The sequence below is a fragment of the Papaver somniferum genome, unplaced genomic scaffold, assembly GCF_003573695.1.
Source record: "Papaver somniferum cultivar HN1 unplaced genomic scaffold, ASM357369v1 unplaced-scaffold_19, whole genome shotgun sequence".
Taxonomy (NCBI): domain Eukaryota; kingdom Viridiplantae; phylum Streptophyta; class Magnoliopsida; order Ranunculales; family Papaveraceae; genus Papaver; species Papaver somniferum.
In genome coordinates, this window is record NW_020628818.1 from 14,591,836 (window position 1) to 14,611,684 (window position 19,849).

General features: G+C 35.1%; 1 protein-coding gene and 1 long non-coding RNA gene across 3 annotated transcripts; both read right to left on the reverse strand.

Annotated features, from left to right (window-relative positions):
* Window positions 1-10,887: 10,887 nt before the first annotated feature.
* On the reverse strand, window positions 10,888-11,565 carry LOC113338564 (F-box/kelch-repeat protein At3g23880-like). The gene has a single exon (XM_026583957.1). The coding sequence runs from the start codon at window positions 11,563-11,565 to the stop codon at window positions 10,888-10,890; it is 678 nt and encodes a 225-aa protein (XP_026439742.1).
* Window positions 11,566-14,856: 3,291 nt separating this feature from the next.
* On the reverse strand, window positions 14,857-18,982 carry LOC113338328. 2 transcript variants are annotated; one of them, XR_003354727.1, is made up of 9 exons: window positions 18,832-18,982; window positions 18,651-18,726; window positions 18,313-18,346; window positions 17,565-17,677; window positions 17,084-17,201; window positions 16,906-16,990; window positions 16,517-16,744; window positions 16,379-16,432; window positions 14,857-15,459 (listed from the first exon to the last, which is right to left on the reverse strand). It is a non-coding gene; the product is annotated as an uncharacterized LOC113338328 (long non-coding RNA). The 2 variants fall into 2 exon arrangements; XR_003354726.1 differs by having other exon boundaries at window positions 18,313-18,726.
* Window positions 18,983-19,849: the final 867 nt, after the last annotated feature.

Genomic DNA, 19,849 nt, shown 5'->3' on the forward strand with positions numbered 1-19,849 from the left:
ATAGCAACACTTGCGAGTTCGACCGAGCAGTGCTCTAACAAATACTACGGTGATATGTATCACTCCCCCTTAGTCAATACATCCATCTCATAATGAAAACCACCCCCCTTACATAATGATCCGTAAACCATGTTATGTAGTGCGAACTACCAAATTAATTATCTCCCTTTTTGTCAATATAAATTGGCAAAGGTACGAAAACTACGATATTATAATGAAATTATCAAAGAGATAATTCATGACTAAAATAGAACATATCAACTTTATTTAGATGCAATATTCACATACTCAAAACTAAATGCATTCATCAAGGAGTTAATAAATATACAAGATAACCCCTATAATATTCCACAACCGCAATCCCCACAAAGATATCGCAATTACGCACAAGTTCAATTAAGAACTCTCCCACATTTGATGTCATTCCCGAGAGAACAACACGAGCGACCCTACTTTTACAAGAAAATAAGGATTTCTTTTGGACATTAACAAATCACATGAATATGTATCCAGAAAACTCGAATAAACTAACCACAAGAAGATCTTAATGATTAATTTAATTGGAAATGCTCGACATATGTAAACTTACGGAGCCATATAGTACTTTCACATAAGAGTAGGTCAGGTAAATATCAATACTGCGGAATATCTCAAAAGTTCATTCTATTTTCCATCAATATATGCATAAAGACACAATAGACTTAACTTTTGAGCACATGAGATATCAACATAGTTCACAAACGTAAACACAATATTATCTCATAATCAATTGAAATGTATAAAATCAAAAAGATTAAATACTGCAAACATCATCTTCCAAATTACTTAAAATTTAAACAAGTAAATCTAAAAACATAGCAAGATGAAAAAAATTGGAGATAACTATGTGCTATCACAATAATTTTTATTCCAAACCCTAGTTATCCTTCTTAAAACATAATAATAAATTCTTAAAATAATTTTCCTAGATATTATTTATCAATTAAATCAAATCTAAAAAAATCAGAAAGATTAAATTTCTCCAACCACTTCATACCTTTCCATAACTCCATCATAAAAGGTATAGTTGATGTCCTTGATTCTCTTCACCGTGGAGACTCCATGTTCGTGAGTAAGGACATTCACTTTTTGATCGATAATACGAGCAAGTTGTCTAGCATTGCTGCGTTCAGAGATAAGCTTCTTATGATTTCGTATCAAGACTTTTTGCTTTTCAAGTATTTTGGTCTGTCCATCAAAGAGTTGATTTATTTGCAGTTGAATATTTGTAAAATCAACCTTAGAATCATTCTGATAATGAATAAGATCCTTGAATAACTCAGCAATCCAGTAGTTGTACTCCTTCTTTGCATGCATCCTCTTCAAGACAGCTTCTTGAAACGAGTTGCAACCTTTAACATCTTCTATCATATCAAGATCAACCACTTCATAGGATCCAGATAGGTTTTCCATTTTTATTTAACAATAAGGAAGGAACCAATAAAATAGTAGATTCGAGAACAAGAAAAAGAATCCCTTGTTTGTGAAACCCTATAAACGAATCTTAAATAAAAGATTATGCGAATGTTGTTCGCGGACCCTATAACAGGTGTTAACGGGTCAACAACCCAAAAAAAAACTTATAATCTTTAGCCAACATAGAGAGCTTCATGGCTCAATATTTAGAGGTTCCAAAGGATTTCTAATTAGATCCGATGAAAAGGTACATCAGTTACTAGGAATCAAGATTTGACTCTACATTCGCATAATGAAATTTTTTTCTTTATAAAAGACAAAGGAAGCGAAAACACAAAACAAGCAATATTATACAACAAACTTAAGTTTCCCACAAAAGAATCATCCTTGCAACTCTCAAGTTAGTTTTGAAGTATGAAAGTACCTACAACTAGGTAAAAAAATGAGATGTAATCCCACTGTATAAATTGAAGGAATATTTGTAAATAGATCCTGAGTTTTTGTACCTTGAATTCCATACCTTCTTTTGGTTGTGTCTAACTCAAGTAGAATTAGGCAATGACCTTTTTGAAGCTCCATTAGAAGGATCTCTCTGAGGATTAAGTCTAGGACCTATTGAGATTGGTTATAGATAGTAAGAGTTACGCGGAACCCATCTTCTAGTAATAGAACCGCCAGAAAAGTTGTCATAAAACTTAGGCGTGTGAATATAACTATTCCTGTATGAATTTCTGAAAGAATGACCTTGGAAATTATTTGTATGAGATTTCTGGTTTTCTGCAGGAATGACATCCATTGTAGATGTTGCCAGAATTTTTACACTGTCAACTATAAAAACAAGCAAATTTTGAAGATCAGAAATTTGTTTATTTCTAGCAAAAAAATGTGAAGCATTATGATTCCCTTTCCCGCAGAATGAACAAATTCGTAGAAACGAAACATTTGTTGATTCCCCTTTTGGACTCATAGTCTTTTCCGATATTTGCACGTTATGCAAGTGTTTCTTGGCAGATAATTCCTTAGGATTAATTTTCTCCATGCTAGGCACTGAAGAAGTCATACTCACTAAAACAGAGTTTTTACTTTTTAAGGAGTCACACTATTTCTGGGATAGTAAAAGAGATGCAACAAGTTTCTCTTTTTCAATACAACAGTTGTTCAATTCTGATGAATAAGTCTTGATTAAACGTTCTTCTATAATTGAATCTTCTTTATTACCTTCAAGCATGCTAATATTTTCACGTTATAGAGTAGCTTCTTGAACGAGTTTTTCGATATTGTTAGAAAAAGACTCAATGATTCCATAGAATTCCCGTTCTCTATTAAGAGACTTTTCAAATTCATCAGTCACATTTTTGTTCAGGTGACCTGATTTTAGAAACTTGAGAATTGTTAATCTCAGCAGATTTTTTTAAAGTCCTGGTGAGCTCCATCTCAAATTCTGACATAGTGCCTCATGTCACTTTATGGGAAGAGATATCAGAATCCGATAGTATTTTACCTCGGGATTCGGAAGAACCTGCTAAGGAGTTATCCTTTGAGGTAAATCCCAAACATTTGGCATAATCAATAACTTTAGAGGACATGACTGTGTACGTTTGTTTGAGATACGCTTAAGTCCATAGAAACCAGATTGCTACAAACACAGACTTATGAGGTCTTAGCGTGTTTGTCGACTTTCATACCAATTGAAAAAGCGGGGGTCTAACAACCACACCCAATAATTCGTTCGGAAATCTGTATGGACTAAACTCCAATATAATTCCAAGAGAATCAACTAGACAGTCAGACTCAATCAAGGAAAGATATCAAAGAGTTATATCTCTTTCTCAAATCAATCAGCAAATCAACTGGATGGAATCCGTGAACTGATTGGTATGAGAATAACTTGGACGGTATCAAAAACCAATGTCCAAGTGTCAATCAATTTCTATCCAACAAGAAAGGTCGGATTTATCAATTTATTGAACTACGCACAACCTGTGATATTTCAATTATATAAAATATAATGCGGAAAACAAATAATACGGACACCAGAAATTTTGTTAACGAGGAAACTGCAATTGCAAAAAAAAAAAAAACGGGATCTAGTCCAGATTGAACACCAAACTACATTAAACCACTAAAGACCCTAGTCTACCACAAATTAACTTCGGACTGGAATGTAGTTGAGCCCTAAGCAATCTCACACTGATCAAGATACAGCCGCGTTCCTTAGGCCTCTTGAACCACGCCAGATTCTGCGCACTTGATTCCCTTAGATGATCTCACCAACAACTAAGAATTTCTATAACTCGAAGTCGAAGACTTTATAAACAAATCAGTCTCCCATAGATAAGTCTATTCTGATAGATAAATCTATCTCCCACATAACTACCTATAAATTTTTGCTCCGTCTTATGATAAATCAAGGTGCGCAGGAACCAACTAATAATCCGGTCTTATACTCCCAAAAAGCAGCCTAGAAGATTATCCACCTCACAGTAACCCAACTGATTAACATAACAAGTTATTTTAGAATCACAAAGTATGAGACGAAGGTCTTTGTGATTATCATTCATGATTGGTTTACCTTCGCATTTGATCTAAATGTGTTATATGAATATGTCTAAGTCAAGAAGTGTTCATGTGGCTAACTACGGTTAACTATTATTGAGCTAACAAGTATACATGTTTGGGTACGGTTCATCCATATCTAAATATAGGTATATTTCATTTGTGTGTAACTAGCTAAGACCATCTAACGATGGATATTAATTGATTTAGTTCTAAGCAGACTTAGCTTGAATCTTGAATTAGGGTTTCATCTAACGGTGTACATTGATTGATTTGTTACTAATCTATCTTAGTTTTGACTGTAAGCAAACCTAATTTGAAAGACTATATAAGGGAGAACTCTAGAACTTGGGAAAACTAATCCCCACACTTATGTGTGTTCCTAGTTGCAAACTAGAGTCGATTCTCCTTTAGCCTAGGTTTTTCCAAAACCATTAGGTTAACGACTTAAAGACTTCATTGGGATTCTGAAGCCAAATCCAACTATTTTCTTTGTAGTTACATATTACTTGTTCTAAAATATTGAGTTTTATATTCTCTAAGATTTACTCGAGATTTATCTCGGATAGGTAAGATAAAGAATCAATTCATGAACATAAGCCACGGTTTGCAAAGATTGCATTCCTTATATTATAAATATTTTAGTTCATGAGTATAAAAATCATACATGACCGATTCTAGAACATAACCACTGAGTTGGAAAACCAGGTACGCAAACAACAGTTCCGGATCTTGGCCTTGACCAGCCGGTCGCAAACCCGGTTCGCAAACATCCATTTCAGACCCAACTCAGGTAAACCTGTTCGCATACTAGGTACGCAAACAAGAGTTTCGGACCTCCTAGGTAAATCCGTTCGCATACTAGGTACAAAAACAATAGTTCTGGACCTGAATCATCTCAATACAGTTCACACACTAGGTACGCATACTGTGTTGTATCCATCCATGTGTAGGCATTCTAAACTCTTCTTTCAATCATTGAAACATCCTTGGAAGACGATAATAGTAATCTTACACATACTATTAGCTTTCAAGTAATTTTCAAGTGATCGAATGATCATTACGAAACATCCTGAGCTAACATTAAATGACTGTCTGACACAAATCATGTAAGATGCTCAAGATAATTCTCACATGATCATCTTTTGACTTAATATTTAGTTTCCAACAAATAAAATGTTTCCAACTAACCTCGTCAAGAATACGATGAACTTATCTAAAGAAAAAATCTTCCAACACATATTTTGAGAAATATATAAGAGAGATAAACTCAACTCTAAATATCAAATATATATAATGAAAGAGTCTGTATAGCTATACGACTTTGTCTCTTGGGAGATATAATAGAATAGAATAAAATAAACTTATGAGTGATAAATAAGTTTTACTCTCCACATACCTTTTGTTGATGAAGTTCCTCCAAGCTCTTCAGTAGATCTTCGTCTTCAAAATGTGAACGTCGTGAAGTCTAAAACTCAACTACACATTCTATCCTAGTCCGAGACATAACTATAAGTAGACTAGAAATCAAGTATATAGTTTTGATCAACTAAACTTGATAAACAAGCTTGAGATATCAATGCTTGCGAGTTCGACCGAGCAATTCTCTAACTAAAAATCTACAATCTCACTCATATTGTTCCTTAATTCTAAAAATCAAGCTTGTCAATGTTATCAACAAATGATGATATACTGTTTATTCCAACACCATGAGGAAGTCATTAAACTGTGAACTACCCCAACCTTAACTGAGAATCAGCAAACCATAGTCTCGGTATATTAAGTTCCAAAAACTTAGAGAGTTGAGGAAAATTACCAAATTTTAGGCATGAGTATGCTTCCGAAATCTACAATACATGCAACTATAATGGTCAGGCAAGTTACTTAGAGATGTCTGCATTTTCTACGTTACATAAGTTCCATTGATTCAAAAATCCTAGTCTAATGACATAGTAAACTAAATTATTCAATCTCATACACTGGCACCACCATCTTCCTCGATTACGCACATAAACCACAAAACTTAAGGAAATTAGGGTCTTTAGTCATTGGGAGCAAAATTTCCACATTACTCTAGCTCCCAATTTAGAAAGATCCTAAATTCCCCTAACAATGACTAAGATCAAAATTATAAATATCATATTCAGGACTAGTATGATCTCATCTCAGTAGAAACTAAGCCAATCGAGTTCATTTTACATATTGAAAAGCAAATTCAACAAAACTTAGTAATTCTTATATAATTCGCAAACACGATTATACCTGAGATGAAGTCAGGTGAGAAGTGGATGATAATCCTAGCAACTCTCTAGCAACTCCCATAAAATAAAAATCAAGTGGATCTTCAATTTATTTATAAAATGAAACATGCAATTAAATAAGTCTGGCATTTTTAGGGGCTACTCAAAAGGATTTAGGGGCCATTGATTTATATTCATACAAAGACACTAACTAAGGGACATCTTATAGGAATTTGAAGTTACTTTTATGCCTTTCAAGAAAAAATAAAAATAAAAACCAAAATATTATTTCAACTCTTTTCATTTCAACTCTTCTTCTTCAATTCGTTGTCATCGTCGTGAATCGTCAAATAAAAATATCGTCGATTCGTCAAATAATTTCATCAAAATTTTTCCTAAACCATGGGTAAGAGTAAGGAACCCTAAGGAGCTAAAACTAAAAACGTTGCTCGCGGTATCGATCCAAGTGTTGGAATTTTAGCAAGAAATAAAGAGATTGTTGCTGAAAGTGACGAAGAACGCGAAGCCACAGATGTAGTTGGTGGTGGCAAATCTGATAGCCTAACATTCCGGCAACTTCAAATGGCCCCAATTAGATAAGATTCTATCATTTTTTGGGTTTATGTCACTTTAATTCGACGAATCGATTTTTTTTTGTTAGGGTTTCCCGTTTTTTTCCAGATTCGGGAGATATACATGATTTTTAACTCCCGAATGTAGTCGTGTTCTTCATTTCTCAAGAACATCGACAGTATTCGGGTAGAGTTATAGATTAATCTCTGAATATTGTTGGTCATATCTTCCTGTGAACAAAATAGATATAATCGGTAGATTAAAGACTTTTTTGACTTCCGAATATATTGATGTAGAGACACAATAATCGGAAATGCACTAACTACCGGATATATATATTTTAAAAAGTTCTCAAAATTGTGATTTAGCCAAAATCCCATTTTGGGGCCAGTATGTATTCGGAAGAGAATATAATAATCTATTCTTCCGATTGTAAAATGTTGAAACTGAAATAGCTTTGGGGCCATATATCATTCGGAAGTTTATGCAAATGCAATATCTTCCGATTATTACAAGTTCAAAACCAATGTCAACTATGGATCTAGATGGTTCCAAAGGCCGGTATAGAAGGTTAGCTAACACACATTCGGAGATTTTTGCAAATGATATATCTTCTGAATACTACAAGTGCAAAACTAGAAAGTTTTAGGTTTTTCGAAATTTCTGATTTTTGGGTCATCGTATATTCGGGAGTTTATGTATATTACATATCTTCCGAATGTGACAGGTTCAAAACCAACCATGTCATGGCACTACATGGTTCTAAAGGCCTTTATATAAGGTTTGCCAACACACATTCGGAGATTTTTACAAATGATAAATCTTCCGAACACTACAAGCGCAAAACTAGAAAATTTTATGTTTTTCGAAATTTCTGATTTTTGGGCCATCGTATATTCAGGGGTTTATGTATCTTACATATCTTCCGAATGTGACAGTTTCAAAACTAACTATGCCATGGCTCTAGGAGGTTCCAAAGGCCTTTATAGAAGGTTTGCCCACACACATTCGGAGATTTTTACAAATGATATATCTTCCGAATACTACAAGTGCAAAACTAGAAAATTTTATGTTTTTCGAAATTTCTGATTTTTGGGCCATCGTATATTCGGGAGTTTATGAATCTTACATATCTTCCGAATGTGACAGGTTCAAAACCAACCATGCCATGGCTCTAGGTGGTTCCAAAGGCCGTTATAGAAGGTTTGCCAACACACATTCAGAGATTTTTACAAATGATATATCTTCTGAATACTACAAGTGCAAAACTAGAAAATTTTATGTTTTTCGAAATTTCTGATTTTTGGGCCATCGTATATTCGGGAGTTTATTATATTACATATCTTCCGAATGTGACAGACTCAAAACCAACCATGCCATGGCTCTAGGTGGTTCCAAAGGCTGTTATAGAAGGTTAGCCAACACACATTCGGAGATTTTTTCAAATGATATATTTTCCGAATACTACAAGTACAGAACTAGAAAATTTAGATTTTTCGAAATTTATGATTTTTGGGCCATCATTGTATTATGGAGTTTATGTATATTATATATTTTCCGAATGTGACAGGTTCAAAACCAACCATTACATGGATCTAGGTGGCTCCAAAGGCCATTATAGAAGGTTTGCCAACACACATTCGGAAATTTTTACAAATGATATATCTTCCGAATACTACAAGTGCAAAATCATTCTAATACTGCATCGATTACAATCGGGAATCTGGGTAATATTTTATCTACCGAATATATTAATGTATTCGGAGGATAAAAATGTTATATTATCTTCCGACTATGTAAGGGAAATTTTGCCACTACGAATTACGCGAGATAAGGGCTGGCTACACTTTACGTTTGGGTGACCTTTTTTGTTTTATTGTTGGCCCCTAAATCCTTTTGAGTGGCCCCTAGAAATGCCAGGTAAATAAGTATTGAATATTATCCCCAAACATGCAATTCGGTATATAAATTGAAACAATTCTGAATCAACATGACTAACCCTAATTCCCAAAAAAAACCTAATTTTTTTTTATTTCATAAAACCCTATTATGTGATTTCTTTTACAGGTGTGGTGGTGATAGTTCAAGGATTCAACTGGAGGTGAACTGGTGATGGGTTAAATCGATAGAGGAGGAGGAGGAGGAGATTAAGGTGATGGTAGACTGGTAATCAGTTCTAAAGTGATGGTGTTGATGTTAGTACTGGTGTTCTTGACTGCTAATGGAGTGATGGAGAAAAACACAAAGAAAGAACAAAAGAACTAAGAGTGCGAAGTGAATAAAAAGTAGAGGCCTCTTATACTTAAGGTTAAAAGAGTTTCGATCAATGACTGTTACTCACTGTAATCCACGTTCATTGGTAATCGGTTATAACCAATGGTTATCGGTTGTTCTGGGTCTATGTTCGGTTTTGTACATGGCTAAATACATACTATGTATAATATCATAATTTTTGGAAATGTTTAAAAAAAGATAAAAATAAATATTTCTCCACTAACTTAGGTTATATGTCGATTTTATATTTGGTTATATTTAATTTTGGTAACAATCTAGCATTTAATACGTACTTAGTCAACATAGACATTTTCTCCGGTCTCCATGATATTTTGACGTAGTCAAGATGGAAAATAAAATAAAGACTGAACAATAATTTTAAAGTATTTGGATATATTAACTAAATTGTAATCCTTTTTAATATATTGTTATTGTTATAAAGAAAAATAAAGTATGTACATTTAAGACCGTAAGGAGAGGCTGAGTCGGGGATTTACCATCCCAGTTATATCTAGGAGCCAAAAAGAAAAACCATGGTCCACATAAAAAAATTCAGAAAAGAATGAAAGAAAAAATTGGTTTGTCTAAGGCTCTAAGCCTTGTACAGCTGCAGATTTTTTCTGTTAAATTTATACAGTACAAGTCAGATTTTATGAGCACAAAATTTTTCAGCCACACTAATCTGGATACGAGTATTGCGCAGCATTCCTTCTCAGCGAAACCACTGGCCTAAATCCACTAGCTTCCCCACTACTTCCTGTGATTGCCCACTTTTCTCCATCCACCATTATTGGAAAAAAAGCCTATTAGCCAGAACCATGAGAGAACTTAGTTTCCTACACAAATCTTGACAGCAAAAAGTAAGAACGACATGAAAGGCACACTTACGGAAAAAGAGTATTGGTCTATAAACTATATATCTTTGATGGTAGAAAACTAATAGACAGGCATGGAAAGTGTGACTGCATTATTCGTTGCACCTATAAACAATCCTCCCATAACTTTTCTTACTTAAGCTAAAATAGTGCTCACTTATTCAGTTCTCCTAAAAGATGAAATGACATCATTTCTCCTGAAAAGTGAACTAACATCATTCCACGAGTCCAAAGGTTCCGTTTGTGTACAACAAGTAGTGCTCCTAGGAAAATGAACACTAGCTATAGCATCAAATAAAGAAAATGAAAATGCTCTCACTAGGAAGTCAAGGCATAGCACTGTTTTTGTAAATTGATGATTCACTTAACAAAAGAAAAGGAAAAAACAAGCGCTGTGTCTACGAGGATAAAAGAATTTTTCTTAAAGGAAAAAAGAGAAAGAAGTAGCACCTTAGTTGTAATTTCCATGTCTTAGGAGCGTTACTGACAATCCTGACGGTCTTTAAGATTTTTCAACGAAACCATGCTGTTTGCATGGGGAATTACGTTAATAATATCACGGCCCGTAGCACAACCATCAAAAAGTTTGTTCAGAGTCGAAGTTTTAAGGTCATAACAATACAGAGTCGTGCACTTGCAACGCAATAGAAATTCATTGTTCCTTGTAATTGTTATGGGCTCAAAGGGCATCAGATCTTTCCAGTACGGCTCTTCCCACTTTACACTGAACTCCTTGATCCATTGCCACGAATTCTTGTCGTGGTAGTTTTCTTTCATGTCACAACCATAGTGGCGTTAGTATTTTTTCTCTTTAAGGCCAAACATCCGTGCAATAAGGTTTATCATTGGATGTATACACGAAATACAGATTATTCCCTCCCAGTAACTTGGGGCGATGTTGGTAATTAACATCATTAAAACGTGACAATGGGATAAAACTGGAACTTCTCATTATCCAAATCAAACGCTATGATCATATTATCTTCAGGCAGCTGACTACTGCTACGAAGAGCTCCGTTTGCATAAATACCTGTCGAATGCAAAAGGGAAGTCTGGATGGATCCTTTGTTTCTCCACTCAGCACCACCGAGTGTATAGACTTGGACATGGTACTCCCTTGCTTCTACTTGGTAGGACATTCTAACAATTTTGTACTGGTTGGTTGATTGACAATAACCAAACCCACTGGATGCTGTACAGTTATTAGGGTTAGGAACATAAAAAGCTTCTCCTGTGATGGGATTGCAAATTAAAAAAGATTCTTCGGGACATGGATAGTGTCTTTGGAAACAGACCAAACCATTGCATGACCCAAGCATGCCATCCATGAATTTGACATCGTCCATCTTATAGAGCGCATCATATGTGTACTTCATCTTCCCATGAATATGATCATACTGATGATCACCATAATAAAGTTTGTGTTTGTTTTCATCATGAGAGTATGAGACAGCAACAAGCAAACCCACCCTATCAGTCTTGCTACGAACGAGATACCTCCATGTGTTGCATACACGTTTGGCTTGTAAAGCTTTATCAATTGGTAATCGAGAAAGTATGTTCTCTACTACATCTGTGTGAAGGTTCTCCATGATACTGTCGTTGGTTGTGGCGTTTTTATATTGAATAAGGGCACTATGGTTTTCGACAAATTAAAAGCGAAGCTATCAACAAACCAAACTTTCCAAGACTATCACGGTGTTTGTTTAACAGTGCGGCCAAATTAATTAATTAAATATAAAATAAACAAAATCATATAATTTTATAGTCTTGACTCTTGGGGATAAGAAAGATTAAAATAAATATAGGAAAAATAACCGTCAAACGGAGAAAAAGATGAAGGTATTCTAGGTTTCAAATAATTCTAAACAACTCTTTAGGCTCCTAAATTTTAGATGGGATATACTATTCTTCTATAATAAGCACCCACACAAACAGTCAACTATCCCAGCGAAAAACGTATAAGATTCGATCAAAGATACAATGCTTCAATAGCGAAAAAAACGTATAAGATTTGATCAAAAATGTAATGCTTCAATAGCGAAAAAACGTATAAGGACTATAAGGTTAATGAAACCGAACTGGGAAACAACTTTGATTAGCAAGTTGAATGCTTTGTTTATAATACCAAGGCCTTTTTAGTGCCTTCTTATATAGGCTTAATAATTCCTTGTACTGCAAGTAAAACTAGTTTAGGGTACTGATTGGAGCTAGGAAAAGAAAATCTTAAAATAACATAGAACCTAAAATCAGAAAGCTACTAGACCAGCTACAAAATAGAAAATATTCCACATTAAAAGGATCGGTGACAGGAGCGAGCCAACTTGTCAGCGTCTACTAAAACGACAAGAGTACCTAGCTAGACCTACTAAAAATACAATAGCATTGTGTGCCTTCATGAGTGCCCGTAAGTTATACAATGATTTTGTGCATGTAATAGTTGTACACTAGTTATCCGGGAACTAAGTATCCCTTTTCCAAACTTCCAACCCTACGATGAAAATACTGAGCATCTTTTTTCTTTTAACTTGGGGTTTGAGGGCGTTCGCCCCGCCTCGTGGCAATCAGTTTTGATTTAGTCTGCACGAGGTGGGCGAAGCCCCGTGAAAATATATTGTTGACTTGTTTTTTTTTTCTTAAGCATGCAATTATTGAAAAACAATTGAAGGGAAATTACACAGGGATATTTAATACCCCTAAAGTCATTTAAAAGAATTTTCGACTTGGTGGGATTGCACGAATATACCAATTCAAAAAATATGTAGATTTTATTTAGTTTTTCCCTTTTATTTTCGCAGAAAATACAAGATTTTGTGCCCGTGCTACGCACCGGGCGGACCCCAAAACCATCCATCATCATTTGGTCCATGCCTGCTACGCATCAGGCATCTTTTCTTATAACCATATTTTTGATTTGGTAAAGCTCGGCTTCGGCTTCGCCTCGTTCATCCCGATCCGATTTGATTTGGTGTGGTTCGGCATCGCTTCGCCCAGATACATTTTTGATTTGGTGTCGCGCGGCTTCGCCTTACCTCGTCCTGGTGAAATTTTGATTTTGGTGTCGCGTGATTTTAAGGCAGTAAACCTTGAATTTGGTGTGGCTGGGCGATACGCTAAACCTGGGCTTTATACATATACAATTAAGCAGAATACGAAATGAGAAAAGAGATGAACAATCCAAATGTTTGGTATTAAAGACGATAAACAATTCATTTGCATTTATAAAAAATGTTATTTGTTTTATGCTATATTTCTACCGCCAAAATAGATAGCATGAAGAATGCTTCATTTATCTGCCATGAAGAAAATTCCTTCTACACTATGTCTGATGATACCATATATGCTACTTATCGGGCATCATCTTATTCTTTGAACCATATTTTTGATTTGGTAAAGGTCGGCTTTGGTTTCGCCTCACCTCTCTCCATCCTGATATGGTTTGGTAAAGCTCGTCTTCGACTTCACCTCGTCTCGCTCCGTCCGGTCCCGATTTGATTTGAGAAAGATATGCTTCGGCCTTGCCCGTCCTGATTTGATTTGGTTTGGCTCGGCTTCGCCTCGTCCGGTCGCGATGCATTTTTAATTAGGTGTGGCTCGGCTTCACCTCGCCCACGTCCCGATGTATTTTTTATTTGGTGTGTCTCGGTTACGCCTCGCCCCCATCCCGATGCATTTTTTGTTTGGTGTTGCCAAGCTTCTGGACAAAATTGGGTCACTCGAAAATCTTTGGGATCACCAGAATCCGACCAAGCGGATACGGTTAGGTATTACATCTCCTCTTTACATTAAAATCGTACCTACAAATAAAACAAAATAATGAACAATTTAAACAAATCACTAGTCGAAGCAAAACAAACCCCAAACACATAAGAAATCTTAAGAAAATAAGAAACAGTGAATATGAAAGACTAAATATCAAAAGAAAAAAAAGGTGATAATGATAAGGATTTTGCGAAGAAAAAAATGAAAAATAAGATACTCTTTTTTGAGACACGGTAACCTTAATTTAACATAAAATTGGTTAAAAAGACCAAAATCAACAATTCCTGGGTGAAATGGACAGTTAGATTTTGATACTGTTTAAATGGACAAAAATGTAAAAATAGGCAGGATGTAACCAATTTCATCGTGCCCATTTTCAAATATTTTTTATATTTGATGAGGAGATAGAATTTTGGAGCAATTTGGTGAGGTGGGTGGTGTTCATTTTTAATGTAAGGGGGAGTTTCAGTCACCGTGCGACGTGGGGTTTTATATGACTTAGGATTTTAATTACGCGAGGTGGGCGAAGCCTCGTCAAAATATATTGTTGACTTGTTTTTTTGTTTTCGTAAGCATGCAATTATTAAAAAAAAAATTAGAGAGAAATTACACGGGGGTATTTAATAACCCTAAAATCATTTAGAAGAATTTTTGACTTGGTGGGATTGCACGAATATACCAATTTAAAATATACGTGGATTTTAGTTATTTTCTTCTTTTCTTTTTGAAGAAAATACTATATTTTTTTCCCGTGCTACGCACCGGGCGACCCCAAAACCATCCATCATCATTTGGTCCATGTCTGCTCCGCATCGGGCATCTTTTTCTTATAACCATATTTCTGATTTGGTAAAGCTCGGTTTCGGCTTCGCCACGTTTGTCCCATCCCAATTTGATTTGGTGTGGCTCGGCTTCGCCTCGCCCAGATGCATTTTTGATTTGGTGTCCCGTGGCTTCGTGTTACCTCGTCCTGGTGAAATTTTGATTTTGGTGTCGCATGATTTTGATGCAGTAAACCTTGAATTTGGTGTGGTTGGGCGATGCGCTAAACCTTGGCTTTGTACATATACAATTAAGAAGAATACGAAATGAAAAAAGAGGTGAGCAATTCAAATGTTTGGTATTAAAGACGATAAACTATTCATTTGCATTTACAGAAAATGTTATTTGTTTATGCTATGTTGCTACCACCAAAATAGATAGAATGAAGAATACTTCATTTATCTGCCATGAAGAAAAATGCCTTCTACACTATATCTGATGATACCATGGCTGCTACGTATCGGGCATCATCTTTTTCTTTGAACCATATTTTTGATTTGGTAAAGGTCGGTTTTGGCTTCTCCTCGCCTCTGTCCGTCCTGATATGATTTGGTAAAGCTCGCTTCGGCTTCGCCTCGCCTAGCTCCGTCCCGATTTGATTTGATAAAGCTATGCTTCATCCTTGCCCCGTCCTGATTTAATTTGGTGTGGTTTGGCTTCGTCTCGTCCTATCGCGATGCATTTTTAATTAGGTGTGGCTCGGCTTCGCCTTACCCACGTCCCGATGCAATTTTTTATTTGGTGTGGCTCGGCTACGCCTCGCCCCCATTCCGATGCATTTTTTGTTTGGTGTTGCCAAGCTTCTGCACAAAATTGGGTCGCCGGAAAATCTTTGGGATCACCAGAATCGATCAAGCGAATACGGTTAGGTATTACATCTCATTTTTACAGTAAAATCGTACCTGCAAATAAAACAAAATAATGAACAATTTAAACAAATCACTATTCGAAGCAAAACAAACCCCAAACACATACGAATCTTAAGAAAGTAAGAAGCGGTGAATATGAAAGACTAAATGTCGAAAGAAAAAGGGAAAAAAGATAATAATAAAGATTTTGTGGAAAAAAAAGGAAAAATAAGATACTGTTTTTTGAGACACGACAACCTTAATTTAATGGCCCATTTTTATGGCGAAATCAATATATTGATTAGTCACTTTAATGGCTCGGCACAGTAAAGCTACTCAGAATAAATATTTGGAGATATTGTACATTTGTATCTTACTTTATTTTAGTGACTTTAGAAGGATACGGTACCAGAGTGGATGAGCGAATACAACAGTCAGGCCCAGTTGTCTAGAGAAATAGTACTGAAACATAGATGCATAGAAATAACCCAATCTTTAATGAATTTACTGATGCATGTTTAATATAAGAGATTTAAAGAAACCTAAATTAAAACCAAAACAGAGCCTTTTATAACGTAATTACCCTTGCACTGTCATAGAATAGAAATACTACTCGAATTAAACAAACCAAAAATGAAAACTATTTAATTGCTTGTTATGAATTCTTATCAGTCAATGGACTTCCTGCTGCAAGTCATTTCTAATTGTTGTCTCCCTACCTCCTCACTCATTGCATAAAACTGAGGAAAGAATACGGTATTTAGTAGTTAAGGCCTAAAGGAGTGTATGTGCATATCGAGTTCTAGACACCAACATATTTTTTATTTCTATAGTTAGGTTAGGTCTTTTGATATTTGTTACTTTCTAAGCGAGATTTTTAAACAACAACAAAGAAATAATGCAGTGCATATGGAAGAAATTATCTTCTGCTACGTTACACTTGTAGTAAATTCAACCTCCTAGAAGAAATCACCTGCTTTCCAAAAGTGTTTAAGCTTCAATACTTTTTTTGTGGAAGTTATAATACCTGGACACAGCAAAGAAAACAAACTTTTAAAAAATGTTACATTTATGAATGCACAAATCAATGCAGTAGAGTTAGAGAACACACCATTTAGACAACTCTTGTTTCAGTTCTTTATATGCAACAATGTATGCATAAAAAGATCAAATTTAAAAAGAATCTACAAGGATCCGTTGACTAACTAATCTAGCTTTCTTTCCTTCTCTTGCACACAAAGCCTAAACATTTTCTTTACATGACCATGAGAAGAACCGACAACTACTGCACTGCTACAACTTGATTACTCAAATCCACCTCCACTCCCTTCACTCCTGACTAAAAAAACAAAACATGCCCACCAATTAGATCACCATTACAAACTAAGCAGTCAAGTTAAAATCTAACCAACTTATCACTATGTACACTGCATTTATATCACTCATTTCTTAATCTATTTCCTACTCAAAGATAAGCATAATTACTTTCTTATCATTTACCTGATCAAAGATATGTTTTGTATGCTTTGAAATTGATTCAGTATCTGTTACTGATTCAAAATCAGACTAAAGTTGTTTTTAAGACCTATTAATGTATATCAAAAGAAAGAGAAAGTCAACGTACAGTTCATATTCAAAGTTGGAAAAAAAAATGAAAAATCAATCGAGTAAACCAAACCTCATAATTTGTGACAACACTACTATGGGCACCTACTATATAATTTGCAGCACCAGATGAGCTTGGATGATTGTTCCTCAGAGTAGGATCCCCGTGAGTTTCCCATCTTGTGTAACATCTAGGAAAAGTATAACATAAAAAAGCAAGAACAGCTTAAGAATCAGAAAAATACCACATATTTAATATTACCATGGGTTTTCATGATGTAAGTTCAACCTAGAAGAGAGAATTGAGCAGAGACGGGTGTAGAGATAATGGATCAAATATGTGGATCCATTAGCTCCTAGTTGATGATGTATGGAACAACAAAATATGTGCAAGGATTACTTAACGTATACATAATGATGTCACCAACAAACTTCCATTGTAACATCTGTATCTAGAATTGTTAGGAGAAACACTCACAAATCAAGATTAACTTCACATTATGGATCCTCCATATTAAAATGACGCAAAAAATAAAATTGCACAATTAAATTACCTCAAGATGCATGTAAGATCACTGAACATGAATCGTTAAATCCAATGGCAGGAGACGAACGTCCTCAATACGTATTTTCTTTTCCGACCCTAAAGCATAAAATTGTTCATCTCCTGCCATCAAACAGGAAACACGCTATTGTTAAGTTAATTTTTATATATATGTATTCTCACATTGTAAACCCATTTGTGAGCATATATAGATTTGCCTGTTTCCATCGGAAATGCCTTACAACTACAAATGCACAGGTGACAGGAAACCAAAGCTTGGAGACTCTGTGTTCATCACTAATTCACTATTATTAAATGATGTTAATTTAAAACCATACCCCAAAATTCATCTCTAAAACAATGATCTAAAACCAAAAGAACGGTATCAACATTAAGAATCCGATCCAACACTGAATGCTAAGTAAAAAGCATAAAATATATCCATTGAATCAAAAACATACTCGTAGTGATAGTGATAAGAGATTACGTACAACCCTAAATGATCAATACAAAACTAAACTAAGTTATAAAATGTAAATCATAATGAATTCAAGGTACACTGAAAATCAAAATCATACCGGCAATTCATCAAGGGATCGTAATATTATAGTTCAGAATAGTTTTAGCGATTCTACATGCCATTAGTTTATCAGGCAATGTAAACGTCCCAGAGATGGGAGGTGGAGGTGGTAGAGAATAGTTGATTACTTTTCACAGTTTAAATGATTCTACACACCATTAGTTTTAGCTCGACTCACCGTATGACGGGAAGTAAAAGTTTAGAGTAAATCCCTGCAAAACATACAAAAGATAACAAAACAGAAATGTATAGTTAATTAAATTAAAAAAAAACACAGAATATTAGGGTTCTGAAAAGAAAAGGAGGGAGAGAAGAGATCGGGGAGAGGCGTAAACTGTGAATGAAGAGAGAACTTCCGGTTAGGTTTAAGTATAGGTCAGGACTATTCCGAACACTCCTGCTTTTCTTGGTAAGAAGTCCCAACACTCCTGCTTTTCTTGGTAAGAACAAAACCGATAGAACATCCAGAAATTGAACCAATATTAATCACGGTTTAATCATTAATGAGAAGATTACCTCTATCATTCCAAACCCTGAACATATTTTCAACAGTTTCTTTTTAAAATAGAGATAGAAAGATTCTATTGAAAACCTAATATCAATAAAGAAAAAATTTGTTAGGGTTTACAATATCAAAACTCGTTCATTCATTAACGAATAATCAACAGAAAATTAAATAAAAGAATAGGGTTCGTACCGAGAGGTGAGAGAGAAGAAATTCGATTATTCGTAGTTAAAGTTTTCTTTTTGCGGTTTTAGTTTTTTTTTTTTTTTGCGGCAGTTTTTTTTAATCTTTTTACATATAACATTTGGCGGAAATTTGAAGTCAAAATAGAAAATTTCTCTGCAATTTGATGAGGAGATAGAATTTTGGAGCAATTTGGTGAGGTGGGTGGTGTTCATTTTTAATGTAAGGGGGAGTTTCAGTCACCGTGCGACGTGGGGTTTTATATGACTTAGGATTTTAATTACGCGAGGTGGGCGAAGCCTCGTCAAAATATATTGTTGACTTGTTTTTTTGTTTTCGTAAGCATGCAATTATTAAAAAAAAAATTAGAGAGAAATTACACGGGGGTATTTAATAACCCTAAAATCATTTAGAAGAATTTTTGACTTGGTGGGATTGCACGAATATACCAATTTAAAATATACGTGGATTTTAGTTATTTTCTTCTTTTCTTTTTGAAGAAAATACTATATTTTTTTCCCGTGCTACGCACCGGGCGACCCCAAAACCATCCATCATCATTTGGTCCATGTCTGCTCCGCATCGGGCATCTTTTTCTTATAACCATATTTCTGATTTGGTAAAGCTCGGTTTCGGCTTCGCCACGTTTGTCCCATCCCAATTTGATTTGGTGTGGCTCGGCTTCGCCTCGCCCAGATGCATTTTTGATTTGGTGTCCCGTGGCTTCGTGTTACCTCGTCCTGGTGAAATTTTGATTTTGGTGTCGCATGATTTTGATGCAGTAAACCTTGAATTTGGTGTGGTTGGGCGATGCGCTAAACCTTGGCTTTGTACATATACAATTAAGAAGAATACGAAATGAAAAAAGAGGTGAGCAATTCAAATGTTTGGTATTAAAGACGATAAACTATTCATTTGCATTTACAGAAAATGTTATTTGTTTATGCTATGTTGCTACCACCAAAATAGATAGAATGAAGAATACTTCATTTATCTGCCATGAAGAAAAATGCCTTCTACACTATAT

What these genes read in the sequence shown, in the direction of transcription:
- LOC113338564 (XM_026583957.1), bottom strand. Translation starts at nt 11,565, where the DNA reads ATGGAGAACCTTCACACAGATGTAGTAGAGAACATACTTTCTCGATTA.